This window comes from Drosophila subpulchrella, chromosome 2R (assembly GCF_014743375.2).
Source record: "Drosophila subpulchrella strain 33 F10 #4 breed RU33 chromosome 2R, RU_Dsub_v1.1 Primary Assembly, whole genome shotgun sequence".
NCBI lineage: Eukaryota > Metazoa > Arthropoda > Insecta > Diptera > Drosophilidae > Drosophila > Drosophila subpulchrella.
This window is the reverse complement of record NC_050611.1, coordinates 17,947,546-17,973,227: the sequence shown is the minus strand read 5'-3', so window position 1 is coordinate 17,973,227 and position 25,682 is coordinate 17,947,546. Positions and strand designations below refer to the sequence as shown.

Genomic DNA, 25,682 nt, shown 5'->3' with positions numbered 1-25,682 from the left:
CTTAAAATCTAAAAAAACTAATAATCAGAATCTGTTATTCCACATTGAAGCTTGAAATTTGTTCTAACTTGAGATTTTCCTCTAGTTAAAAGTTTTCATTGAATTCCGAAACATTTTAACTCAATGGCGAAATAAGAAGATATATATTTGATGGAAATTTGTACAACTAATGCTTGTACCCTTGAATATTTGTAGTACATTTCTTAAATTGTCAGAATAACAAGATACAATATGAACTATAAGATACTATACATTTTCCTACCATAAGAAAATATGTAGAATTGATAATACCTTTAAAGATCAAGTTGTAAGGCGGATCTTGTCATTTTATTAGGCACATTTTTAGGACTCCCCTCCGTTTAAATCCAAAACAATGCTGCGTAGCCCGAAAGTGAACCGGTTTCTGGCCGGGATCAGTGCCCGCCACTACGCGGAAGCCATTAACAGCAGTGTGCAAGCGGCGTTCGTCAAGGGAGACACTCGAATGGCCCCCGTCAACGTGCTGCCCAAGTCCAAGTACGGCGGGATCAATACGGTCTCCCTGCTCACAGGCAGCACGACCATTGGCCAGCAGGGAGCCCAGTTCGTGACGTCCCTGCTCCAGAGCAGCCGGGTGCCCGTGGAGGTGCAGATCATCGAGGCGGGCCAGGACGATGAGTACTTCAACTCGGTGCTCCGTAACAGAACGGCCGTTCATGTGGAGAACCAAGCGGGTGCGGAGGCCAAACAGAAGGCTCTGAAGATTTGCAACGATCTGGATTTATATGTGCTGAAGACTCGAACGCGCAGCTTTCCCGGCTTCAAGTGTCGATTTCCTGGTGTGGACATCCAAATGATTGGCCAGAACAACATGGGCAACTACAATGAACTGGAGTATTCCCCTGTTAAAGGTGTGGTGGAGGCCCTATCCGTCGTGAGCCAGAAGAGCAATGAGAAGTACTTGAAGTACGCCTTCAAGGCGGCTGTTAAGGCGGGTCGAAAGCGGGTGACCCTGATCAACAAGGCCAAGGAGTGGCCAATTAGCGATGGCAATATGGTGGAGGCTGCCAAGAGGATGCACTGCCCCTACAAGGATTGCCTGGAGCTGGAGTTTATGGAGGTGGAGGAGGCCATCAGCCGGCTGGTCACGAATCCCGCCTACTTCGACTGTCTCTTCGCCAGCGATCGATATGCCACTTTCCTATCCGCCATCTGCAGCGCCGTTTGTGGCGGATCCAATCTCTTCAGTGCCGTGGAGATCGGGAACCACCATGCCGTCTTCAAGCCCCTGCAGACGAAGCTTTCGCTGACCAACTATGCCACCCTAAGTGCCTACGGCATCGTGTCCACCATTGTGGATCTCTTCGAGCATCTGGGTCACCACAATTGCGCGAATGCCCTGTGGTGCGAGATGCTGCGCACCATGGACGAGGGAATCCGCACCAAGGAGTTCGGGGGCAAGGACAGCGGCGAGTACGTCATATGCAACATCATCAACAATCTACGCTGCCATGCGATGGGTGAAAAGTCATAGGTGACCAAGTAAGGGGCTTGAAATTGTAAATAAAATACGGAAGTTTGCAAGGACACCTTCAGAAATACTTGATATTATCAAAACTTCAGTTTAAAATAAAACCCAATCAAATTCCAACTACCTAAAAGTTCACCATATATCATGTTTAAATCAGGTTGCCAAGGCTTTTTTAAACATATCTACTAAGTAAGTTCAAATAATAAGACTTTGTCTTTCGCTGGTATCTAATAACGTGAAACTTAGTGGTGTTGTAATAAAGAAGATACTTTATAGAAACTGAATAGAACGCAAGGTTAGGTTTCTAACCAACAATAAATTTTATATATTGGCTGCTACATAGAACAAATTTATTTTATGACGTAATTTTAAACAATCCACAAACGGAAATCTTCAGAAGTTGCGCCTTTTCAGGGAACACTTGAGCTGGGGATGAGAAAAAAGGATTAGTTTTAACCTGGATTATCCAAAAGATATATCAAAAATAATATTTCTAATTTAAAAGATACTTTTTTATTAGATTTAGTATATCCAAATCTCATCTATCTCATATGAAATGGATGCTAATATTTAAGAGTTATTTTCATAAAAGTTTTGAAAGGTATTCCTAGTCGACCTAAATGCATCAGAAATACTAGGTTCTAGAGCGCCTAAGACTAGACTTTAGGACCCGTAGCCACACCTGTTCCTCCTCCGTGCGCAGCTTACTCTCGATCATCTTCATCTTCCAATTGTCCGTAAAGGTCACCAGCTCCACCATCATCTTGAAGGTAACCGTTTTCCGGGGCCTCACGCTCTTGATATGCTTGCCCTTTGCCTTGTTACTGGGATACTTCATGTAATCGTAAACGATCGGCTGACCTTCTACCTCATTGGTAATATTATTTTTCGATTCGACGGCTTTCGAAAGATCTTCCTCCAGCTTGGTGGTGTTGAATTTCTTCAGTTTATGGCGCTGTTTTATGGGGTTGTCCATGATCGGGGGAAATTTAGTAGGATTTAGTTGTTGAGCTATCAAAAAGTATCAAAACTTCACTTGTGTGTGTCGGAAAAGTTGGAATACCAGGGCCTGCTGTTTGCTGGTGCTGTGTAATAAACGTTAAGTCCTACCATTTGCACGTACAATTTGAATAAATTTATGTTTCAGCCGGAGGCTGTAAACAACTACATAAATACAGGAGTAGAACCTATGTATGGATGGTATGGGTATGGGGGATGGCAATAAAATGTCTGGCTAGAAGTGAAGCATATTTGCAGGCGCCAAAAACAAAAGCCACAACACAATTGGCCAGTACGTAGGCCCCAGTCGATACTTTATCATCATGCAAATGGGCATTGTACCCCTTATAATCCCTTCCCCTGGGGTAATAAGTACGATAAACGACTCCGCAACACAAACAAATAAAGAGGGAGCTGGTGGATAAACAAGCAGCAAAAAATCCAAAGAGTCGTAGAGCAAATCCTTGCCGTGGGCAATCTTGAGTTATGGCTCAATTCCCGGCCAACCAGGAGGAAAAGACAATCGTTTTTACACACACATATATAAGTCGTAATTTATTCGCCACTATAGAAAAAGATTCATTTATTAAATTTTAGTCGAAACACACACAAATGCAGGGAGCGCATCCTTTAGCAGCTCTCGTAGTGTCCTGGTCATTGCTCCAGCTCGTTGGTGGGTCCATGGGTCAGCTTGGCCTTCAGCGAACCGCAGACCATCATGCAGGTGAACAGGGACAGCTCCAGGACACGGCACATGCAGTAGGCCACCACATCCAGCAGGTGTTCCACGACTCCCAAGTACAGACACATCCGTGGGTGAGTGAGTGGGTGGGTTTTTCGCTTTCCGAATGCAACTATAGGTTATCCCTCGCTCAGATGATTCCTGAGCCGATTTAGCTGGTGCCCTCGAATATCCTGATAAGCCTGATATGATTATTATAGAACCTCCTGGTTAATTTCACTGTGATTATTTACGACAGAACTCTTTTCTTCAAATGATAACACTGTGTTGGCTGGCTGCCCTTATATTCAATCCTGTTGCTGAATCAAAACACGAAGCTCCTCTTCGTCCTCGCCTCGTATTTCTCTACTAAACAAAACGAGAGTTAAACGAGAGAGGAAGGCAGAGGGATAACCAGGAGATGGGAGTCCTGCCACCGGCGGTGCATGCGCAAACAGGTTTTACTCCACTTCGACGAAGGGCCAAAAAATATAGGACCTAGGGGCTATGGTGAGATACAAATATTATATTTAAAAAATTATTTTCATTATTATTTCACAAACAATTATAAGTTTCTATTATTTAATTTTTGTGCTAAACATTCTTGTTTTAGAACTCCTTTCTGTAGCAGATGTGCGCAGAGCTCAGAGTTCTTTTTGAATAAGTCAAGATATGTGGTTTCTCCTCATACATGGTATCATATTTTAGATATTTAGCAATCTAATACATTTTTTTTGAAATAATAAACGACAAATGTGAAGTATGTTATAGTTTACCAGAAATTTAATTAATTTAAATTATTTATGTTTGGGATCTAATAGGTAAGTTGAAAATTTTAGAAAATGATTCTTTAACAATTTTTTAATATCCATAACGTGTTTCTACCATTACAAAAATGTATCTTTAAGAACATGAAAAGTCAAATGAAGTTTAATAATTTTTTATTCAAAAAAATAATTAAGTTTTGATTGAATTTATTAAACAGTTCTTCATTTAAAACAGTTTCAATAAGTTAAATATTTGATGAAATATTTTATTCTAAAAGAAAAGTAATACTAATTAAACATGTAAATGATTTCTAAGATTTAATTTTCCATTTTTTTTTATAGTTAGAGATCAATTATAGTTTAAAGTTTCGGTGAGCATATTTCCAACGTGAAATAATATCCCAAGGGATAACATCTTTAGTCACAAAAGACAAGGTAATTAACTATCCATTCAAAGATATATTTTTAATAGGCACTGAATATTGTGATATTTGTTCAATGGCAATTAATACTAATATAATATAATATTAATATATGAAAATATTTCCAACGTGAAATAATATCCTAAGGGATAACATCCATTAGCCATCAAAGACAAGGTAATTAACTATCCATTCAATGATATATTTTTAATAGCCACTGAATATTGTGATATTTGTTCAATGGCAGTTAATATTAATATATGAAAATATTTCCAACGTGAAATAATATCCCGAGGGATAACATCCTTTAGTCATCAAAGACAAGGCAATTAACTATCCATTCAAAGATATATTTTTAATAGCCACTGAATATTGTGATACTTGTTCAATGGCAGTTAATAGTTTGATTCCCCAACTGGCTAGACGGCAAATGTCGTGTGTCTGCCAAGGACAAAACCTTTGCAGGACGAAAGGCCACCACTTAGAGTCACAGCACTATGCCTATAACTCGACCATATGTTGGTTCCTAACCGAAGTTGGGTCGGTGCAGCACAGCATATGGTCACTAGACGCGAGCCAGAATGCAGTTCGCCAGCGGGTTAATTGACGGCCCCTGCCGTCCATCCAGTACAGTAGCTCATCCTCGCCACCTCTCCCTCTCCCACCCGTGTGCCGTTGAGCGTGAAAGTCACAAATTACGGGGAACAGAGGAGAGGAGAAGATCACATGGCATGATAGCACCAATTTGGCAAGATATGACGCGTGCCCTGCGAGAGCGAGACGGCAGCAGGCGGAGTGTAGGCGTGCTCGCTTGAAACAAAGAGAGAAAGGGATAGGCACACTTCTAACCCCTAAGTGTGCGGCCGGGGGTCAAAGTCACCCCTGCTCCTCGGGGAGATCCTTCGGCCGGGATATGGTAATAACTGCGAGGATCCTGGGGCCAGGGGTCATTTGCGGGCCGTTTTACACAAACTTGGCCAGAACGGCGGTGAAAATATTTGTAGAACGCATCGAGGCGGGGGTTGACTGCAGAATGTAGCGCCGTTTCTCGGGATCGCTTCAGTTGCATCGAAACTTTCAAGCCGCGCGGATCTGCCATGAGCTACTACTACTCGTCTGCCTCCTCCGAGGAGGACGGCAGCTCTCAGTACCTGGGCAGTCCCAACTATAACCTCAGTCAGCTACCCGTTTCTTCGCAGGATTACGGACAGTCGGCTTTCCTATCACCGGAATGGCAATTCCTAGATGCCGCGGGCGGAACTCAAACGGAACAGGCGCCCATCCTGGAAGTACCAGGCCAACCAACTCAACAGCAGACTCACAAACGGCGTAGTAACAGCTCTATGGGATCGGATGGAAGGAAGAGCAGTCTAGAGCAGACCAATCTCAGTCCCACGGTCCAGAAGAAAAGACGACAGGCTGCCAATGCCCGGGAAAGAAAACGCATGAATGGTTTGAATGAGGCCTTCGATCGGCTGAGGGAAGTAGTGCCCGCTCCCTCCATTGACCAGAAACTGTCCAAGTTCGAGACCCTCCAGATGGCCCAGTCCTATATCCTAGCGCTATGCGATCTCCTCAACAATGGCGATGTGGAGGTGGATGCCGCCGCCTACACAATCTTCGGCGGTAGCGAAGGCAGCTTCGGATTGAGCGGAGGATCCTTATCATAGATGGATACTGCACATCATTCTCTCCTAGACTTAAGCTATGTGATTTTCTTCTTACTGTAGAATAGGCTAAAGATACAAAAGAAATAAATGATATTCGAATGCATTTTAGTGACATAACCACTGATGGTATACTCGGGACCTTTAATATTTAGCTTGGGTTGCATTTCATATGGCATGGTATATAAGAAAGTTTTGGTGCGTCTTTCTTTTAAGGAGAAAAAATGTTTGCAAAATATTTTCGATTGCTTTACAAACTTGAAAACTCGAAAAGGGTTCCCACTATAAAACGATTTATTCCAAAAGCTCACTTTTTAGACATTCAAATATGGGTCTTTATTCAAATTGGTTCGTTGGTTTAAAGCTACTTTCTTGAAGAGGGGTAACCCCACCCTTCATAGCATTTTCTAAAAATGTGTCTTATTTTAAAAATAAGTCTTTTCAGTTTATATTGTCGACTTCCATTATGTCAGTATTTAAAATGGATGATAGGTTCCAAAACTAACAAAAATACAACTGATATATTTCGCTACTTCGTTAACCCTTTACCCCAGGCAGTTCTAGCACCCCCTACTAAGACCCGCTTTTTCAAAAACCCCAGATTCAATTGGCCGTCGGATCGTTTGGCTACGCCTCAATGGTTTCGAAAACGATCGTAAATTAATTACTGAAAAGTTCATTGATAGGAGTCTGTCAAGTTTTGGGCTAACCCCGAACGATCCCAAAACTCCGTAGCCACCACAGTGGACGGCGAAGCGTGAAGCCCCTCGACTCCTGGCCTAAAACATCTCTCATTGAATAAAAGGCAGCTGAGTCCTTCGGCTTCGGTTGGGTGCTGTTCTTTATATGATGATTCAAGGGCCGGGAAGTATGTGTGAGGACATTACAGCTATGGATTGATCACCGAGGATGCTTTTTCCTGGGTTTTATGGGCGGCCTGGGTGGCTTACGATGCACATCGGTGTCCTGGCTGGGGACTGAGATGTGCTGCATCTCCACCTCGTCCTTGCTGAAGGAGTTCTTCGAGGGTCGAAAACCCGGAACCGGTGGATGTAGCACTATAATCTCTCGCCTGTTGTCACCGTAGCTCAAATCTTGAAAGGGATTGTTGGTGAGCAGTAAGGTCCTGTTCTCGTCCAGAGTCGGGGCATAGGCTTTGTGGGATGGCCGAAGAACGGGTCTCCTGGGCCTCGAAGACGTCGCTCTGGATAGTAAAGAACGCCATTTGTTATGGGGGCGAGACAACGCTTCTCTATAACCTGGATTTGTGTCTATAGTGGATCTATTGAGGTGCTCCTTGATGATGCACAGCGCCGTGCTGGCCAGGACAGGTGGGACCCTAAAGGAGCCCAATACGGATAGGCCACCACTCCTCGTCTGGGATTGCTGGGATGGGCGGGATGGTCGAGATGGCTGGGATGGCTGGGATTGGCTGATGGCCGACGAATCGACCCAGGACATGCTCTGAAAGCCGGAGCACTGCCGCTGGCAGTGCAGCTGCTTCACAGACTCTTGTCCTGGGCCCATCCGTTGGCCATCTGGTGGTCCAATCGGCTTCTTTGGCACCACAAGGAGGTACTGATGGTTGTTACCTTCGTCCTGTAATTTGCAAATAAAATAGGCGGCCGAGTTTAGATCAAAGGGCAACTTGCTGTTGGCAGCTGCATGTGTGTCCATGGTTCTCTTGGCGGCACTGGATTGTCCTCCAGTCCTCAACGAGGTTCGTCTCTTGATCGGCTCTCCTGGCTGAGTCCTCAGAGATGCAGCGAGATGAGCGGGACTTGCAGATCGGGACTGAACTCTGGGGAAAACCCCCGTCTTTGGGCGGGAACTCTTCTTGACAGTAGGCGTCTGGTTATCACTGGTAGATACTGGCTTAGTTTTGGCTTCCTTTCGTTCCGTCTTCGATGGTTTCTTGGGCCTTCCGCTGGACTCTTTTTTGTGATCCTGGCTTTCGGCTAAAGCATTGATACTACCAGCTTGATTTCGTTCCTTGCCCACAGTAATCTTTGGTTCGTTAGGATCACATGTACAATCCTCGCAAGAAACTTCGTTATCATTTGCTTGATTGGAGCTGTTTTTTTCGTATTTGGAATATTCAGCTTCATTAGGATCGCACTCACAGCACTCTATGTCATTTCTTATACCTCTGTCATCCTTCCCAGGATCATTGGGATCTTGTTTATCTTTTCTACTTTTGTTTGTCGAGGGAGTCTCTGGCGTCCTATTGGTATTTCCATTTTGGTATTTTGAGTAATATTCACCTCCTGCAGGTTCGCATAAACAGCCGTCTATTTCATTACTCCTATCTCTGTCATTCTTTCCATGATCTTCGGAATTCTGATTATCTTGTCTACTTCTTTTTGGCACAGAAGACTCAGGTGCCCTATTGCTATTACTATTTTCGTATTTTGGATAATCGTTGCCATTAAAATCGGCCCCTGTATTGTTTATATTTCCTCTGGTTCTTTCTTTCATTTCATTTTTGGTATTGCCTAAGGCCCTCTGATCGTTTCTGGCTGCTTGATTGCTCCTGTTTTGCCTAGAGCTCTGAGGATCTTCATTATCACTGCAAAGGCAGTCATATTCCGACTCGTATACATCCGTTCCCCTCGAATAAGAAGTTGCCATGTCCGTTCCCCTTGAATAAAAAGGTTGCTGGTCTTCATATCGTTTCCGATAATTGTTTTTCCTATCCGAATTTACGTATTCTCCATCCTCATTTTCCGAGTCATCATAACTTTTGATTCTTCTGGATGTTTCTGTTCTTTTATAATCATTCGATACCTTGTCACCTCGATACTTATTCTCCCTCATAGGATAGGCACCATAGGCATTATCGGATTCAAAATCGTCTTCACACATGCACTCATCTACTGTATTGTTTCTGTAATCGTTTCCATTGCGGTAACCTCTCTGATACCTTTCATTATCTTTACTTGAATAATTTCTTTCCTCCCTTCTCGAATACTTGTTAACTCTTTCTGTAGGCACCCCATCTTCTTGTTCTTTATTATAGTCGCGATTATCATTTCTATATCTTCTTGACTTATATGCTTTGTCATCAGCATCATCAATATCAATATCTTGGTCTTTATTATAGTTGCGATTATCATTTCTATATCTTTCTGACTTATATACATTGTCATCTGAATCATCAATATCAGCGGAAGCCTCATTTCTCGTTCGCCTATAATTCCTAACATCTTTCTGGTTTTTTTCGGAATCTTCAAATTTATTAAAATCCCTTGGTGGCCTTCTTGCTGGGGACTCACTTCTATACTTTCTTCTGGCTTCACTTTCTTCCTCGTCGTACTCTTTTGGATAGGATTGATCTCGTTGCCTTCGCGACCTTTCTTTAGGGGATGCTTTTACTTCGCCAGAATTAATATATGGACACGTGTAATCATCGCACTCATTATATTTTCTTTTTGAGCTTTGATAATTACCATTGCCATTACCATTTCTTGGGTTTTCCACCTCCCGACCGGAACGATCTTTATATTTTTTAGTAGAACTTCTAAACGGACAGGTTTTGTCGGTGCAGTTTTCTTCCTTTCGCCTTTTTGACCTATAAGCTTCATCATCTGATTTTCCTTTGATCCGAGAATTATCATCTTGCCTTTGACCAGCGTATTTTTCCCTGACACTTTGTTTCTGCTCTTCATAGTCACCATTTTCTGGCCTATTTCTATCTTGACCTTGGGATCTTCTCCTGGAACTTGGAGTTTCCTCCTCATCATAGTCCCGATCCCCTGAAGTGGGCCTTCTCCTTCGGACACTTCTTTCTCCGCGGCTTGGTTGACTGGGATCGTCTAGTCTGCATTTTAAACTGGGGCATTCCTTGGGATTTTCACGATTATACGCTGGACACTCTATAAATTGAGAATCGTCGGTTTGAAGTTGAAAAACTTTTGATTTGTTTGAGCTGCCGTTAGGATCTCTACCCCGTCGTGGAGGAGAATCTTCATAGTTGGAATTGGGGTTACTAACAACCCCATCATCATTGCGAGATCGCCTTTGTGTAGGACGTTCTTCATTTTGATTTTGAACTTGACGATCTGGGTCTTGATTACGTTGTCTCTTACGAGATCGGTTCCCTTCGTCATATGATCTTATCGGTTGATTGTTCCCACCAACAGAATCCTCCTCAGAATCATTAGTTCTTCGTTGACTTTGGTAATTTCCCTTTCCTAATCGTTCTCTTTGGTCACCAGTTTTTTGTACCCCTTTATAGGCAGGGCACTCCACATATTTAATATCCCGTGGCGGTGGCACTGGTCTTTTCTTTTCAGTAGGATGCTGAATAGGTTGCTCGGGCTGAAGAATTTTATTTATATTTGATGAAAAGATCTTTTCTAGACTTTGGGGAGGAGCACTTACGGCCTGACTACCTGGCTGGGGTAGACCACTTTCCGTTTCCTGCGGCCAGGACCTAGATAGCGGAGCCATGGGCACCTGGGCAGGATTTGGAGCTCCAGGCGCGGACTGATCCTTTACCCATATTTCTGCATTTTCTGTATTGATGCAATAGACTTGCTGTTGGTTGGTATATGCAGGCTGTCCGTACTCATTATAATAATTCGCTTCTCCATAAGGTTGAGCCTGTCCCACTTGATTATCTGGGGGAACTGCTCTGGAATAGTTTGGGGCATTCTGATCGATCTGCTGCGTTACGTAGTAATTCCCCTGGGGTGGAATCACAGTTCGATTGCAGTACATGCACTGGCATCCATACGTACTACATCGCTGGGGATCCACATTTGATTGGTTAGTATCGCAATAACATTGATTTTCAACCGGTTGGGTTGTATTATAGTAAGCCTGATTTGAAATCGGTTGATTGTTGTTATACTGTGCCGGATCAATGGGAGTGTTCTGGGAGTTCCTATTCTTCTGCGCCTTTTTCTGTAATAGCATCGCATTCAATTGATCCTCGCCCGACCGCCGACGATCATTCTTATTCTCTTGACTCTGGGCAGAGAATTCTTCGGAGCCTTTTTCGGAGTAACGTGCACTTTGGTTCTCCTGACTCGCCAACTGATTTTGAAGTCGCTGGCATATGGCATCATTATTCCGCTTCCAGCTTCCGCACTTGGACTTTCGATCATCATTTGGGACATTTGGGACTACTTTGCGGTATCTGGGCTGCCATTCCTGGCGGTTTTGGGAACATAGTCTGGGACCTGGCCACTTATCGTTCCGCTGTCCATTATTGGTGGACTCCCCATCGTCCCAGTTGCCTAGATCTACAAAGACCCCATTTTGATGGGTTCGTGGATAGCGTTTACGGCTGTTCGGTAAAGGAATTTGATCCTGTGTTCGATACTGAATACCGTTTCGATTTGTCACGTTTCTTGGCTTATCCTGAGATTGGTTTGAACACGAGCACTCATCCGTCCGCGCTCTGCTACAACTGCATTGATTCCCATCCGAGGAACTTTTACTTTCAGAATTAATCCCACGGCTTTGACCTCTTTCTTCGCGATTATGTTCTTCCTCTTGCTTGCACTTCACACAGTAGGTCGTGGGATACCAGCGGTCGTTGCCGGAGGTGGATCGTTTTTTAAACTCCCTTAGTTCCTCTCCATTGGGTGGTTCAGGTTCTAATATCATCTTATAGAAGGTGTAACCGTCTTTGGTTAAACTAACGCAGGGACTCAATGAAGCTAAAGGAGAAAAGAATGCGGCCTCCGAAAAGTTGGGCGAATTGTTTGCTCTAATAGTAGTACTATCTTCTAGAAGAAAAGCATCATCCAGGAGGTCATTGACTTGGCCCATGCTAAAACTGGCCTTGGGCTAGGGGTTAAAGGATAATTCTGGGTCACTCTTCAGTACACCCTATATCTATTGCCTCATCACTCACCTCATTTGTTTCTTCAACATCCAGGTTACCCAAGAATTGCAGGTCCTGGAAATAAGAGTGCCTGGGAACATAACTATAACCTTCTTGCTGACTCCTTTGAAGGGCGGAACATTCCTGGGAGTAATAGTTTCGGAGGCCGAGTATCTGCAGCTTAACCTGGTCAGGGGTTAAGCCGCTCTTCATATGGAGAGTTATTCTTCGCCAAGCGTCATCCTTTACAGTACTGCTGTGGTAACCAGGAGATTGGGGGTTCCATAGGCATTCGTATGATCGATAAAGGTGGATAAGCTTCTGGGTCTTTTTTAAGCGTTCCATATTCAAATACGAGGAGTTATCCTCGGGTGCCAATGCCATCTTGCCTCTCAGTCCCTCACACTGCTCCCAGACTCGGTGATCAAATTTCCATAGCGTTGTCCCTGACCTATAAAGTTTGGAAACACAGAAAAGCCTTAAACACAAGTTTGGAACTATTTTTTGTTGCCCCCAAGCCGAAGAATTTTGACATAAAATTCAGAGATTCAAAAAAAGAACTTAGAAACGCGTTGAAATGGATGGGTTTCAAAAAGACTAAAAAAAGCTTATATACGAAAAATTCTAAGTTGTGAATAGCACAAACAAAGTTAATTTTAAAAGTATACCCATTGAAGACCTTTTAGTATTCAATTACTTCTTGTTTTCATTTAAACATGAAACAAAAGTGCTAAAGAATATGTCTCCCTATGTAAAATTATGTATATTGAACCAATCTGATAGAATGAAAATATTTATTCTTTAATTCACCTTTTCGAGGAAAGACTGTATAATAATTAGTATTACATTTACTTTAAAGCTTAAATTAATTTATTAAGTAATTTAAAAAAAACTTATCGCCCTTTTTAAATTTTAATTTCCGTTACAGTTCACAAATATTACAGGGTATTCAGAAAGAAAAGCTCTTAACGGTATTTTTGCGGTATTTTTAAAAAATGAAAAGCGAGATAGCAACTACGTAAGTTTAGTAAAAGAGCGAGATAAAAGATTTCTGCTCGCGAGAGAGCAGGCAGTCGGTAATAGAGATGGAAGAAAACCGATGTTGGCTTGCCAAATGAAAAACATCGATGCCGATGAAAACATCGATGACATTGATGTTAACATCGAAGTTTCTCCACCTCTAGCCAGAACGGTCACACTGGCGTACGGGCGAAAATAAAATAGTCGAGTAAAATAGAGTTTCGAGTGCCACAAATTCCGACCCACTGACGTATGAGAGTGCATTTATCGGCCGCACTTAATCATTCCGGGCTAGTGCAAAAAGCGTACGCGGACCCCCAAAAGCCGCGATTTTACAATCCAACCATTCGATCAAATCGACATTTGTGTCTGGTATAACCACAAAATTTTCACTGCATCTACTGAGCCGCCCCCAACCCAATTTTCGCGAGTGCGACGGAAGAGTCGGAAAATCAGGCAAAAGAATCGTAGCACCACAGAGTTCCGGAGTTAGTATAGACCCAAGGAGGAGAGTACCAGTACCAGATAGTGCCGGAAAGGGGAGTGCAGTGCTGTGACTCGCGGACCATCCACGTAAACAGCTGCATGCGCAGAGGTCGCGCCCAGAGCTCCAGAGCAATCTTCGCCAGAAAGAGCCAACTCCGCCCGTAAGCGATGTCCGCGGAACGCGAAATTCCCGCCGAGGATAGCATCAAGGTGGTCTGCCGTTTCCGACCGCTGAACGATAGCGAGGAGAAGGCCGGCTCCAAGTTCGTGGTCAAGTTTCCCAACAATGTGGAGGAGAACTGCATATCCATAGCGGTATGTGTTCCAGACCCAGACCCAGATGGGTGTCCCAAATCCCCGAACCCGAACCCTGCCTCACTCCAGAGATTTCCCCCAATGTGTCTTCCCTCTATGTGTGTTATGCATTAATCTCTGCGTGCTGTGCCATGACGTCATGCCTATTAGCGTACATTACCCTTCCCCAAATTGCCGACCAATTGGAATTGGGCTGGCGAAAGAGAGAGGGGCCCCAGAGCTAGCCATGAATAATTGCAGAAAAACCATCTATGCAAAACCGAAACGATAGATTAGATGGTGAAACATGAAGAAACTACTCCAAATCAATATTGCTTGGCACTAAATTGATTTTCCGTGCGCGGAATGGCATAGAACATGGGGTATGCGCGCGGGGTTTTAAGGGGTAGACCACCCACTAGAAGGTTTTTGTGCTAAAAGCGGGTGTTCCATTCTTTTGGGCCGCATAAATATGCGCTTTTCTAGAGTTTCCAGTCCGCCTTCGCTGCTTACCTCACTTACATACATACATTTCCACACAAGCACTAGCACACACACACACAGACAGAAAGAGACCGCCTTTCCACTCCCCAAGTCCCCCCCCCCCCCCATCCACCCCCTTTCCCGCTCGAGTGAGTCATGCACACGCAAACCATAAAAAAGAAGGAAAACAATAAGAGCAACTTTGGAGGCATTGGAATTTGGCTGTATTGCTTTTATTCGACATGAAATGTTATTGGATTGTATGTTTTGGGTTTTCGGCCAGGTGTAATCCCTCATTTTCCTGGTAAAAACTTGAGCAATTGAACCAGTTCCAAAAAAATCAGCACTAATGTAGTTTAGCCTCCATACACACAGACATTATCATTACTCTCTCCCTCTCTCTCTTTCGCTCCGTCTTTCTTCTGCCGCTCGTTATTCACTATTCTTCCCCCCCTTTCACTCCTCTCACCATTTCTTAATGCTCATAATTACAATCTGCTTCGCGGCCATGCGTTGAAAATGATTTAAAAGCAGTCAGCGGGAAAAAGTTGGATAGCGGGGGTACGGGGGGGAATGAATCTCCGAAAGAAATTTCACCGCAACTAGCACTACGATATAACTACATACTAAAAAAAAAACACAATCCCCTCCTTCCCCAGGGCAAGGTATATCTGTTCGACAAGGTCTTCAAGCCGAACGCCTCCCAGGAGAAGGTCTACAATGAGGCGGCCAAGTCCATCGTCACCGACGTCCTGGCCGGTTACAATGGAACGATATTCGCCTATGGTCAGACGTCCTCCGGAAAGACGCACACGATGGAGGGCGTCATCGGGGACTCCGTGAAGCAGGGCATCATACCACGCATCGTCAACGACATCTTCAACCACATCTACGCCATGGAGGTGAACCTGGAGTTCCACATCAAGGTCTCCTACTACGAGATCTACATGGACAAGATCCGGGATCTGTTGGACGTCTCCAAGGTGAACCTCAGCGTGCACGAGGACAAGAACCGGGTGCCGTACGTGAAGGGCGCCACGGAGCGGTTCGTCTCCTCGCCGGAGGATGTATTCGAGGTGATCGAGGAGGGCAAATCCAATCGCCACATCGCGGTGACAAGTGAGTACTAAACAGTAAACGAGATCAGAGTAAAGGCAGCTAGGATATAAGATATAGGTATAGGATGACAAATATCTGAAAACATTATCTAATAGATCGTTAAAAGAATAATATAAAATAATACAGAAGATTATAATAAAATAGGATCGTTAAATTTCGGCTAGTGTATGTATAATATATATGTATATATTGTACAATGTACATATATGATGTGGCAGGCATTTGATATTATAATTAGTCACTTGTTTTCAATTAGCTGTTAACAAGCCCTCATGGTTTAATTATCAAATTAGTTTTTATAACAAGATGAATATATAATGAAATGCTTTTAGTCAAGAAACTTTAAGATATTAGCATTCCAATGCCTTTCTTCTGATCCCTATTGTATTTTCTTGACCTAGATCGCCTACTATAATGATTTCTCCGCCCATTTTTAGACATGAACGAGCACTCTTCGCGATCCCACTCAGTATTCCTCATCAACGTAAAGCAGGAGAATTTGGAGAACCAGAAGAAGCTTTCCGGCAAACTTTACCTGGTCGATTTGGCCGGTTCCGAAAAGGTTTCCAAGACAGGAGCCGAGGGCACGGTCCTCGATGAAGCCAAGAACATCAACAAGTCGCTGTCGGCCTTGGGCAACGTAATCTCCGCCCTGGCGGACGGCAACAAAACGCACATCCCTTACCGCGACTCCAAACTCACGCGCATTCTGCAGGAGTCGCTGGGAGGCAACGCACGCACAACCATCGTCATCTGCTGCTCCCCGGCCAGCTTCAACGAATCGGAGACCAAATCTACTTTAGACTTCGGTCGACGAGCCAAGACCGTGAAGAACGTGGTCTGCGTGAACGAGGAGCTCACTGCCGAGGAATGGAAGCGACGCTACGAGAAGGAGAAGGAAAAGAACGCCCGGCTCAAGGGCAAGGTTGAGAAGCTGGAGATTGAGCTGGCGCGCTGGAGGGCTGGTGAAACTGTTAAGGCGGAGGAGCAAATCAACATGGAGGATCTCATGGAGGCAAGCACGCCCAATCTGGAAGTGGAGGCAGCCCAAGCGGCGGCGGCGGAGGCGGCTTTGGTCGCCCAGCGAACTGCCCTCGCCAACATGTCCGCTTCGGTGGCCGCAAATGAGCAGGCCAGGTTGGCCACGGAATGCGAGCGACTGTACCAGCAGCTGGACGACAAGGACGAGGAGATCAACCAGCAGAGCCAGTATGCCGAGCAGCTCAAGGAGCAGGTGATGGAGCAGGAGGAGCTCATCGCCAACGCACGGCGGGAGTATGAGACTCTGCAGTCGGAGATGGCGCGAATCCAACAGGAGAACGAGTCCGCCAAGGAAGAGGTCAAGGAGGTGCTCCAAGCTCTCGAGGAGCTGGCTGTAAACTACGACCAGAAGTCCCAGGAGATCGACAACAAGAACAAGGATATCGACGCCCTCAACGAGGAGCTGCAGCAGAAGCAGTCTGTGTTCAGCGCCGCGTCCACGGAGCTGCAGCAGTTGAAGGACATGTCCACGCACCAAAAGAAGCGCATCACCGAAATGCTGACCAATCTGCTGCGCGACCTCGGCGAAGTGGGCCAGGCCATCGCCCCCGGAGAGTCCGGCATCGACCTCAAGATGAGTGCTCTTGCTGGCACGGATGCCAGCAAGGTGGAGGAGGACTTCACCATGGCTCGCTTGTACATTAGCAAGATGAAGACGGAGGCCAAGAACATTGCCCAGCGGTGCTCCAACATGGAGGCCCAGCAGTCGGACTCCAACAAGAAGATCTCCGAGTACGAGAAGGACCTGGGCGAGTACCGTCTACTCATCTCGCAACACGAGGCACGCATGAAGTCGCTGCAGGAATCGATGCGCGAGGCGGAGAACAAGAAGCGCACCCTCGAGGAGCAAATCGATTCGCTACGCGAGGAGTGCGCCAAACTGAAGGCCGCCGAGCACGTGTCCGCCGTCAATGCCGAGGAGAAACAGCGGGCGGAGGAGCTGCGCTCCATGTTCGACTCCCAGATGGACGAGCTACGCGAAGCCCACACCCGCCAGGTGTCCGAGCTGCGGGACGAGATCGCCGCCAAGCAGCACGAAATGGACGAGATGAAGGATGTCCATCAGAAGCTGCTCTTGACACACCAACAGATGTCGGTCGACTACGAGAAGGTGCGCCAGGAGGAGGCCGAGAAGTCCAGCGAGCTGCAGAACATCATTCTCACCAACGAGCGTCGCGAACAGGCCCGCAAGGACCTCAAGGGCCTGGAGGACACTGTGGCCAAGGAGCTGCAGACGCTGCACAACCTGCGCAAGCTTTTCGTTCAGGATCTACAGGTAAATTCAAACCAGGCATGTGTCTTTTAGTCTCTAACCCTTGTATTTTGCGTTTATTCCAACAGCAACGAATCCGCAAGAACGTGGTAAACGAGGAGAGCGAGGAGGATGGCGGATCCCTCGCCCAAAAGCAGAAGATCTCCTTCCTGGAGAACAACCTCGACCAGCTGACCAAGGTGCACAAGCAGTTGGTGCGGGACAACGCCGATCTGCGGTGCGAGCTGCCCAAGCTGGAGAAGCGTCTGCGCACGACCATGGAGCGGGTGAAGGCTCTGGAGACGGCGCTCAAGGAGGCGAAGGAGGGCGCCATGCGGGATCGCAAGCGCTACCAATACGAGGTGGACCGCATCAAGGAGGCTGTGCGACAGAAGCATCTGGGCAGACGCGGCCCGCAGGCTCAGATCGCCAAGCCCATCCGCGCCGGCCAGGGTGCGATCGCCATTCGTGGTGGTGGTGCCGTCGGCGGAGGAGCGCCGCTGGCCCAGGCTAGTGCTGTCAACTCGTAGATCCGATCACCACCCGTCGCCGCCCAGTTCAGCTCCGCTTTAAACTAAACTAAATGGATTACGTTATACATACTTAACATAACTGATAATTGCCTTCGCTTAGATGAGATGTCGTGTCGCGATCATGTGCAGCGCTTTAAATATACATACATATAATTTAATTAAATAAATGAGAGGAAACCGGAAATTAACTAAATTTTACAAACCGAAAATAATAAAACCCACAGATATGTAAGGACATCTATGTACGTTAAGAGTATTTATAAACTTTTCAAACATAAACCTAAATAAAAGTCGCAGACAAATTAAGGTCGCTATAGTTTGATTATATTTTCAGTTGTCAAAATAAGTGTTAGTCATTTGGCAACTTGGTTTTGCCTCGTCTGCTGCTGCTGCTACAGTCGCATGTTGTAGCCAGTGCCGCATGTGTTGTGGTGCTCCCAATCGTCGGGGGAATTGACCACCTGCCACTCGTACCACACTTTGGCCGCATCCACGCAGCGCCAGAACTTGATGGAGATGGTCTGGCCCTCCTTGAGAGTCCTTGGCCGCTAAAAATGATAAATGGGTATTAATTCAAGAGTTATCTTTAAGGGATTCAAATCTAACTCACCGTTGGGAAGAACATGGGGAACCATGAGAACATCCCAGCCGTGTGGGTCAGTGGGTTGATGCTCAGGCAGATGTCCTTGTACAAATGAGTATCAAAGTAGCCGCCGATTCCGTGCAGCACACAATCCTTTTTGACAGTGAACGAGAGCGCCTTGCATCGCGTATTGTCTATTTTCGCCGCCCGATTGGGATGTGTAAACTCGAACAAAGCCTGCGGCTCATCTATATGGTAGATATTCTTCAATAGCGACACATAGCCGTAGTCGAAGGCAGGCACGGTGGATACCAATTGGCAGACATTCTGATGCAGGATCGCTGACATCAGTGGGTTAATGTAGGAGGTGGATTTGTAGGGTATGCTGATTCCATCCTGTTTGAGCAGCTTTAGGGCTCCATCAAGGCACTCGGGCGAAAGTTCATTGTCGCCAAAGGAACCCAGCAACTCGGATACCATAATGTCAGCCAGCTCGGGAGGGGAGAAGTCGCGCATGTCCTTCGAGAAAATGTGAACATCTAAGGGTTTTTACGGGGGATTAGTATTGTTTTTATGGTGGCTTATTTTGATTCCTTACCCTTGTTGGCCCAAAGCGTTTTAACCATGTTGGAGAGCGTGCGGATGGCATTGGGATTCTTTTCTATGATGTATAGGCGCACTTGTCGCTTCGTCAACTCGGCTGCATTAAAAACAGCCCGCGCTAAAGGACCTCGTCCTCCTCCCAGCAACATGACCACTGTCTAAGGGGTAATAATTTTTACATTAGTAGAAATTATTTTATATTCAGAAAAGATCTTCCCTTACCAACTTGCTTTTGGCCTCTTCATCGCTCACTCGATCTAACAAAGCCGCCTGTACAGCGTTCTGGTAAAGTTTGTATTTCACAGGATCAGTTTCAAACACCTCATAGGTATAGCTGTCTAGATTATCGCTGAGAGGCTGCAACGGAATCTCTAACATGTTTTCATAGCTGGCAAAAAAGAGCTTTGTTATTCGGTTTTATAGAAGACCTATGCCTCACACCCACCTGTTTAGCACGTGCGTATCGCAGTTCTCGTTGATTAGCTTTTTCAGGTAGTCCGCATACTGGGACAACGCATTATCTTTGGGATTCGTGGAGATGATGATGTTGGCTCGCACCGAGATGAACTGCCCGATGATGGCCTGCCACTCCTTCTTCAGCACACAGTAGTTGGAGCGATTTCTCACGAACAGGGAGGACGGAATGATGATTGCCTCGACGGGCTCGCCCAACCAGCGACGCACAGTCTCCTTGCTGGGCCGATCGGAGTCGTTTAGCTCCACCACAACCTTTACTTTGGAGCTATATTTGGCGGCGATGCGCAGATTGTTCCACCAGTTCCATGGATCATTGGATTCCGCCTGGGCCACCTCCTCGGCGGTGGCATCTTTGCGGTGCTCGAAGGTGGCCAATTCGGGATTGGTGATGGGCACCTGAATGAACCAGTTTCCTAGAAGATATAGATCTTCCAATAAGTTGTTTGACGTTCCGCTCAAGCCTCCAGATCCTTACCCTTCGTCTTGGACCGCACAATGGCCGCCAGATTGTCGTTTTCCGGGCCGCGCAGTCGCACCATCACGCTGCCCATGTTCTGCAGGTGCTCCGCCCAGACCACGTCCCGCAGGAGCACCTCCTTGGCGTGCTGACGCAGTTTGGCATTCGGCGAGTCCACATCCACGTCGGACATGGTGAATATCACCTTGGAGTTCCAGTCCATGGCGCTTAGAATTGTTGCCGGATATGTGGGATCCGATTCGTCCGGCTCGAAGGGCACCATGTTGGCGTTGATGGAGGTGGCCACCACATTGTAGTTGTTCGCATAGGCCTTCTCGATCAGCTTTGGGATGCTGCTGACTCCCTCCTGGAGCAGGCAGACGTAGTAATTCATCTTAAATCCGAACTCGGCTCTTCAAAAAGCCCAAAAAATGCGGTGACCGGCGCGAGTGTGACCGTGCGTGGCAAATTCAAATGGAACGATTGGTGGGACCGCAACGCGTGGGCGGGAAAATCCGGCGTTTCAGCCAATGTTGTTGTTGACAATTTTTGTGTCGTTTGCCAATTTTTGTGTTTTCCCGATTTTATATGATAAGCAATAGCTTCCGGGCCTCCAGTAGCATGTAATTGTGATTGTTCATGGCTAACCGCGATGTATTCTCCAAGATCCTGCCGAATGTCAGGCTGGGCACTCGCTACGATGAGGATGGGCGTGAAGTTCAGGTGAGTCTAGCCTATCTTACCGGGATTCCTTATACTAATTTGATTTACTTTATAGGTGGAGCGTCGCGAGGACTCGGATGCCACGGCCAAGGAGCAGGACACCTTCGACATCCTGGTGGCAGCGGGATATTACCGGGCCCGCATAAAGGGCCTCTCCGCCTTTGATAAGGTGGTGGGCGGAATGACCTGGTGCATCGAGTGCTGCGACTACGATGTGGATGTGGACCTGCTCTTCCACGAAAGTCTCTCCATAGGGCAGAAGATGTGAGATATACATAATAATGCACTTTATATAATTTATCATACAATATCATTTATTTACAGCGCTCTGGTGGAGAAGATCGTATCTGTTTTGATTGACATGAAGTGTCCACATAGCCTGGAACCCCATCAAGTGCAGGGTCTGGAGTTCCTAGCCATACATCCCGTCATCCAATGGTTGGTCAAGACCTCTGTAAGTACTGCTATAGGTAAAAATAAGTACAAATTTATTAAAAATCCCTATTTAGGTGGAAAATCGAGCTGAGCGTGGCCAGCGCTTGAAGAGATTTGCCATCGGCCAGTTCCACAATCACTACCAGTACAAAAGCGACAAGGACAATCTCACTAAAATACGCCTGGCCTCCAACAACATCAAGGCCATTCAGGAGCTCTACGGCCCCAGGAGGCTGTACGAACGTCAGGAAGCTCTCGGAGATGATGACGTGTCCCGGGTGCGTCTTACTCTCCTGGAATATGGAGATCCAGGACCAATGTTCAAGACCAGCGCTGAGAGAAGGGCAGAGCAGGGTCCTGGAGAAGCTGAAGAGGTGGGTCTTAGCTTGATATATTCGATGTATATCCCCCAAACAGATTCCTTCTTATTCTCAGCTCGATTTGGAGGAGTATCTGCGCAGTTTATCCCTCGCAAAAGATGACCTAACGGGCACTCAGAAGCGAATTGATCTCGATCCTACCGCACGACAGGAGCTGCAACAGCACTATGCTGAATTCAAGCTGGAAATGGAAACGGACACCCAAGAGCTAAAGGCACAAAACCAACAGAAACGGCTCGAAGCGGCCAAAATTGCCCTGGAGCACAAGGTTAGGCGCTACTGCAAGGATAACGAACAGCTGCAGGAGGCGGAAAAGGAGCAGGGCCAGAAGACCAAGGAAGTGGAGGAGCAATTGGATGCCCTAAATACTGAGCTCAAAGCACACAAAGATACACAGGATAAGGCAGATCCAAAGTTGGTTTTAAATTGGAATAACATTATGAATAGTTTTTAATTCATTGCTTTTTTTAAGGCTCCTTGAAAAGGTACAAAGCTTGCTGCAACAACATGAAGAGCTGAAGAAAAGCGAGGCGGAATTCAAGGAATCCTGTCGCACCGATTTGGCCAACCTACAACAGCAAATCGAGTGAGTATTAATTACAACTATAAGTGGAACAATCCCTACAATTCGCTTTGCTTTTCAGTGACCTGGAGGCATTCAGTGCCCAAGACGCGGAGGCCCAAGCCGCAGCCGTGGCTGGCGAGGAGCAGCGTCTGAAGGAGCTGCGCCTGCAGTTGGCCAAGCGGAATCGTGGCATTGTGGCCATCGAACGAAAGCTGGACGCCATACCCGATCGCACAGAGCTGGCTCAGTACCAGCGACGCTTCCACGAACTGCACAACGAGATGAGCGGCAAGCACCTGGAAACCAAGCAATATTACACCCTGTACAACACTCTCAACGACAAGAAGCGCTATCTGGAGAAGGAGCTGGCCCTCCTGAACTCCATCTGCGAGGCCTACAACGAGGGCATGATGAGTCCGCACGGCCGCGAGGACTTCATCCGCCAGTTCGAGTCCATTGTGGACGGGGTGAAGAGCGCCCAGGACAAGGTGCGTCACAAGTACAACGAGGAGCGGATGCGGCGCGACGAGCTGAACGAGGAGCTGCAATCCCTGCTGGAGCTGCAGCGCCAGTACGCCCTGGCCGTCAAGCAGCTCACCCGGGAGTGCCAGCTCTGCGAGCAGCTGCAGCAGCAGCTAAAGTCAATTAGGAGCAGGACGCAGTCCTAGCCCGTTTTAACTATTGATTAACTACCACGAAACACTCTTTGCGAGGGCGTTAATAAATTATATCGCCCTTATTGTAATGCAATTATCCAGAAATGCAATCAAACTCTGTTATCCAAGGATTTTCCTCGAACGAATCGAGTGCGCACATCTGTCAAGCTTAACTTTATCCTTTCATTTTTCATATTTTCCCATATATATGTATTCGAGTATTTATGGAATTCCTGTCAATGCTGGGTCAGCAGTTTATTTCCATAAAGCAGACGCTGATAAAGCTCTCCCACATGCACCCAGTAAAATTTGCATACCCGCATTGCCTGGCAGCTCACTTTATTCCATTCCATTTGGTGCTCTAATTAATATGCGGCTCGCTTAGTGGCATGCCGAGCAATCAGAGCCACTTCAGGATGCGGATCCCTGGGTCCTGGAACGGAGGACTGCAGCTGCTGCTTGCGGTTAATTAATGTCCTTGCACCTTAACATTGAATTCAAGCTGAGCCATTGCAATTACATTTTATTGCGTGGCAATCAATTCCATTCAACAAGTGACATTGAGACGGGCAGAAAAGAAGGGAAAAAGAGAATTGTGGCCCACTTCCTGTCTTCTGCCTTCGGCCTCGGCCATTTGGCCAAGATAAATTTCCAGCGAATGACAAATATTTAAAGCGAGGGACCTCTGGCGAAGGTTAAACCGCAGTCCTTGGCAGACATCTCACAACTAACTTTATGAGAACTCTGCTCCCGACTGCGGATGTCTCCTCTTTTACCCTACCAAATCGCCCTTATCGAACTGAAAACACACCCATATAGAACCAGTCAGGCATTCCGCCCATCGATATAGTCGGTATAAATATGTGTAAAATGGGTGTCAGGAGGAGGTCGTGGATCCCCGTCTCCAGATAAAAGCGAAAGCCAACACAAGGGCCCATATCCTCCCGCGTTTCCTCATTTGTATTTGCTTTGGCATTTCGCCCATCCAAACACAAAAGGCTGAATGGGATTGGGAATGGGTATGGCATCGAATGTGGATTGATTGGGGATGCGACTAAGGGGGCCACGCACATAAGCCTTGACAAAAGTCAATCAGCATATTTGCTCGATTGGAGGGAGCATGCCAAGCGGATAATCGATTCGCAATGTGTTTGAATAACAAATTACTGGAAATTGTGAATGCGAAAGTCATTGTGCCACAGGCCCCTGAACACGGAGTACTTTTCGGCGAAATTGAAGGGGATTAAAATGTATGCAGCTGTCAGTGTCGCCGGGATTTCGATTTCGATTTCCAACATCTCCATTCTGACAGCCCCGGAATCCCGATGCCACTTGTTGGCCTCTGCCATCTTGTTTGGCGAGTGAACTTTTGTCTCGAACTCGAACTATTGAACTTTGGGCTCAAACAATGAACTGTCCTTTCTATTTGCTTCTTAAAGGGTCCGCAGCTTACAGTCGAAGAAAATTTGAAAAGTTTTAATAAATGGAAATATTCAAAAGCTTATGATCAACCTTACATTCATAAGTTTAATATAATACGTTATCAATAAATATTAGTTTTATTATTTTTACAAGCAATTGAATATAATTTGAAATGTAATAAATATTAGACAAACTAGTCCCCTTTCTTTAGATCTTGCGATAAATGAAGTGTTCCATAAAGTGCTTCCTTAAAAATGTCGAAGGACCTTAAAGAAGAGTTCAACAACGATGTATTATATTAAAATGAACTTTATGTTTTAAAAACAAATCCCGTTTTCTTAGGTATCAATATCAAAGATATTACTATTAAATGTTGTATACACAACTTTATCCTTATAGATGTGATTTATTCCCTTAAAATGTACCTAGTTTTTTTTTTAGTAAGTCCCGTTTCTTAAGACCTTACGGTAATGTCGAAGAAGTTTTTTTTAAAAATTATATATCGTAGATTTGTGATTAATTTATTCAGAACCTTTTTAAATCTACAATTTATTAAATAGTAAAAATTGTTTATAAAAAGCAATAGGTCAAAAAATATATGTATGATCTTAAAGGGGCATAAAAACATGTTTTATAATAAGAATAGTATTCTATTTTAATCACTGGACCTTGAGTGAGGACTTAACAACGATTTTCCTCGGATTTGAAAAATTAATTGTGTATTTCCAAGCCAAAAATATTTTGTCCAAGTGTATTAAAACCAAAAGCAATAAACGTAGATAAGCACAGATGTTCGAGGAAAACTTTATGCCCATTTCAGCTGAACAAGAGGGAGCAAGCCAATGGGGCAAGCTTGACCATACAATGTTCTGGCCAAGTTTAATCTAATTTCTGTGGCATGTGAATAATCGTGCCGAATTAGTTGTGTTCGATTTGCTCCGATGTCAGTGCACCTTTTTGTCAACAAAGAAAGTTCCCTTGTCCAAGATGCTCCGGTTCCCCCCACTACAATCTTCTCCAAGCAGAAGGACAACATATGTGGCAGACAAGTTTAAATCAAGCCAGAACAAAAAGCGAGTGCTGCATGCATTAATCAACTTCAGCAAATGAACCAAGTTGGCCCCGGGGCCGAAGCCCAAATGGCTTGGTTTGGAACCGAACCCACCAAGTGACCCTGAACCCAGGAGGAGCCGGAGCCCCACTCCCTTTGAACTCTCGATTTGTCAATGTG

General features: G+C 45.7%; 8 protein-coding genes across 12 annotated transcripts; 4 read left to right on the top strand and 4 right to left on the bottom strand.

The window, feature by feature from the left end:
- The first annotated feature begins 241 nt into the window (after nt 1-241).
- Nucleotides 242-1,640, top strand: LOC119550677 (isocitrate dehydrogenase [NAD] subunit gamma, mitochondrial). Its single transcript, XM_037859536.1, has one exon. It carries the CDS (start codon nt 374-376, stop codon nt 1,511-1,513), a length of 1,140 nt encoding a protein of 379 aa, XP_037715464.1. The 5' UTR covers nt 242-373; the 3' UTR covers nt 1,514-1,640.
- A 166-nt stretch (nt 1,641-1,806) lies between these two features.
- LOC119551317 lies at nt 1,807-2,570 on the bottom strand. Its single transcript, XM_037860612.1, has 2 exons — nt 2,193-2,570; nt 1,807-1,936 (listed from the first exon to the last, which is right to left on the bottom strand). The coding sequence occupies exons 1-2, from the start codon at nt 2,484-2,486 to the stop codon at nt 1,904-1,906; spliced, it is 327 nt and encodes a 108-aa protein (XP_037716540.1). The 5' UTR covers nt 2,487-2,570; the 3' UTR covers nt 1,807-1,903.
- Nucleotides 2,571-3,035: 465 nt separating this feature from the next.
- LOC119551222 lies at nt 3,036-3,562 on the bottom strand. The gene is made up of 2 exons (XM_037860459.1): nt 3,485-3,562; nt 3,036-3,433 (listed from the first exon to the last, which is right to left on the bottom strand). The coding sequence occupies exon 2, from the start codon at nt 3,317-3,319 to the stop codon at nt 3,164-3,166; it is 156 nt and encodes a 51-aa protein (XP_037716387.1). The 5' UTR covers nt 3,320-3,433; nt 3,485-3,562; the 3' UTR covers nt 3,036-3,163.
- Nucleotides 3,563-5,516: 1,954 nt separating this feature from the next.
- On the top strand, nt 5,517-6,089 carry LOC119551711 (protein lin-32). Its single transcript, XM_037861185.1, has one exon. It carries the CDS (start codon nt 5,517-5,519, stop codon nt 6,087-6,089), a length of 573 nt encoding a protein of 190 aa, XP_037717113.1.
- Nucleotides 6,090-6,784: 695 nt separating this feature from the next.
- Nucleotides 6,785-12,455, bottom strand: LOC119551687 (putative uncharacterized protein DDB_G0282133). 4 transcript variants are annotated; one of them, XM_037861152.1, is made up of 3 exons: nt 11,953-12,454; nt 10,470-11,885; nt 6,817-10,406 (listed from the first exon to the last, which is right to left on the bottom strand). In XM_037861152.1, exons 1-3 carry the CDS (start codon nt 12,304-12,306, stop codon nt 6,987-6,989), a joined length of 5,190 nt encoding a protein of 1,729 aa, XP_037717080.1. In that variant the 5' UTR covers nt 12,307-12,454; the 3' UTR covers nt 6,817-6,986. The 4 variants fall into 4 exon arrangements, with proteins under 4 accessions (XP_037717079.1, XP_037717080.1, XP_037717081.1 ...); XM_037861153.1 differs by having other exon boundaries at nt 7,036-7,290; nt 7,346-11,885; nt 11,953-12,455; XM_037861154.1 differs by having other exon boundaries at nt 7,552-7,685; nt 7,739-11,885.
- A 656-nt stretch (nt 12,456-13,111) lies between these two features.
- Nucleotides 13,112-18,456, top strand: LOC119549050 (kinesin heavy chain). The gene is made up of 4 exons (XM_037856744.1): nt 13,112-13,743; nt 14,865-15,324; nt 15,762-17,641; nt 17,707-18,456. The coding sequence occupies exons 1-4, from the start codon at nt 13,597-13,599 to the stop codon at nt 18,145-18,147; spliced, it is 2,928 nt and encodes a 975-aa protein (XP_037712672.1). The 5' UTR covers nt 13,112-13,596; the 3' UTR covers nt 18,148-18,456.
- On the bottom strand, nt 18,453-20,746 carry LOC119549051 (protein arginine N-methyltransferase 5). 2 transcript variants are annotated; one of them, XM_037856745.1, is made up of 6 exons: nt 20,289-20,746; nt 19,782-20,241; nt 19,559-19,724; nt 19,332-19,494; nt 18,761-19,272; nt 18,453-18,698 (listed from the first exon to the last, which is right to left on the bottom strand). In XM_037856745.1, the coding sequence occupies exons 1-6, from the start codon at nt 20,662-20,664 to the stop codon at nt 18,543-18,545; spliced, it is 1,833 nt and encodes a 610-aa protein (XP_037712673.1). In that variant the 5' UTR covers nt 20,665-20,746; the 3' UTR covers nt 18,453-18,542. The 2 variants fall into 2 exon arrangements, with proteins under 2 accessions (XP_037712673.1, XP_037712675.1); XM_037856747.1 differs by having other exon boundaries at nt 19,782-20,226; nt 20,289-20,745.
- Nucleotides 20,747-20,797: 51 nt separating this feature from the next.
- LOC119549052 (coiled-coil domain-containing protein 93) lies at nt 20,798-23,134 on the top strand. The gene is made up of 7 exons (XM_037856748.1): nt 20,798-20,993; nt 21,049-21,257; nt 21,318-21,447; nt 21,503-21,802; nt 21,864-22,222; nt 22,281-22,394; nt 22,453-23,134. Exons 1-7 carry the CDS (start codon nt 20,910-20,912, stop codon nt 23,039-23,041), a joined length of 1,785 nt encoding a protein of 594 aa, XP_037712676.1. The 5' UTR covers nt 20,798-20,909; the 3' UTR covers nt 23,042-23,134.
- The last annotated feature ends 2,548 nt before the right edge of the window (nt 23,135-25,682 follow it).

What these genes read in the sequence shown, in the direction of transcription:
- LOC119549051 (XM_037856745.1), bottom strand. Translation starts at nt 20,664, where the DNA reads ATGAATTACTACGTCTGCCTGCTCCAGGAGGGAGTCAGCAGCATCCCA. An exon ending in TGTGCGGTCCAAGACGAAGG is followed by an intron (nt 20,242 to 20,288) that starts GTAAGGATCTGG and finishes ACTTATTGGAAG; the next exon opens with ATCTATATCTTCTAGGAAAC. An exon ending in AACGCTTTGGGCCAACAAGG is followed by an intron (nt 19,273 to 19,331) that starts GTAAGGAATCAA and finishes AAAAACCCTTAG; the next exon opens with ATGTTCACATTTTCTCGAAG.
- LOC119551317 (XM_037860612.1), bottom strand. Translation starts at nt 2,486, where the DNA reads ATGGACAACCCCATAAAACAGCGCCATAAACTGAAGAAATTCAACACC. An exon ending in TGCGCACGGAGGAGGAACAG is followed by an intron (nt 1,937 to 2,192) that starts GTGTGGCTACGG and finishes TCTCATCCCCAG; the next exon opens with CTCAAGTGTTCCCTGAAAAG.
- LOC119549050 (XM_037856744.1), top strand. Translation starts at nt 13,597, where the DNA reads ATGTCCGCGGAACGCGAAATTCCCGCCGAGGATAGCATCAAGGTGGTC. An exon ending in TCGCCACATCGCGGTGACAA is followed by an intron (nt 15,325 to 15,761) that starts GTGAGTACTAAA and finishes GCCCATTTTTAG; the next exon opens with ACATGAACGAGCACTCTTCG. An exon ending in TTTTCGTTCAGGATCTACAG is followed by an intron (nt 17,642 to 17,706) that starts GTAAATTCAAAC and finishes TTATTCCAACAG; the next exon opens with CAACGAATCCGCAAGAACGT.
- LOC119551222 (XM_037860459.1), bottom strand. Translation starts at nt 3,319, where the DNA reads ATGTGTCTGTACTTGGGAGTCGTGGAACACCTGCTGGATGTGGTGGCC.
- LOC119549052 (XM_037856748.1), top strand. Translation starts at nt 20,910, where the DNA reads ATGGCTAACCGCGATGTATTCTCCAAGATCCTGCCGAATGTCAGGCTG. An exon ending in CTCTCCATAGGGCAGAAGAT is followed by an intron (nt 21,258 to 21,317) that starts GTGAGATATACA and finishes ATTTATTTACAG; the next exon opens with CGCTCTGGTGGAGAAGATCG. An exon ending in AACCTACAACAGCAAATCGA is followed by an intron (nt 22,395 to 22,452) that starts GTGAGTATTAAT and finishes TTTGCTTTTCAG; the next exon opens with TGACCTGGAGGCATTCAGTG.
- LOC119551687 (XM_037861151.1), bottom strand. Translation starts at nt 12,306, where the DNA reads ATGGCATTGGCACCCGAGGATAACTCCTCGTATTTGAATATGGAACGC. An exon ending in ATGTTGAAGAAACAAATGAG is followed by an intron (nt 11,886 to 11,952) that starts GTGAGTGATGAG and finishes TTTAACCCCTAG; the next exon opens with CCCAAGGCCAGTTTTAGCAT.
- LOC119550677 (XM_037859536.1), top strand. Translation starts at nt 374, where the DNA reads ATGCTGCGTAGCCCGAAAGTGAACCGGTTTCTGGCCGGGATCAGTGCC.
- LOC119551711 (XM_037861185.1), top strand. Translation starts at nt 5,517, where the DNA reads ATGAGCTACTACTACTCGTCTGCCTCCTCCGAGGAGGACGGCAGCTCT.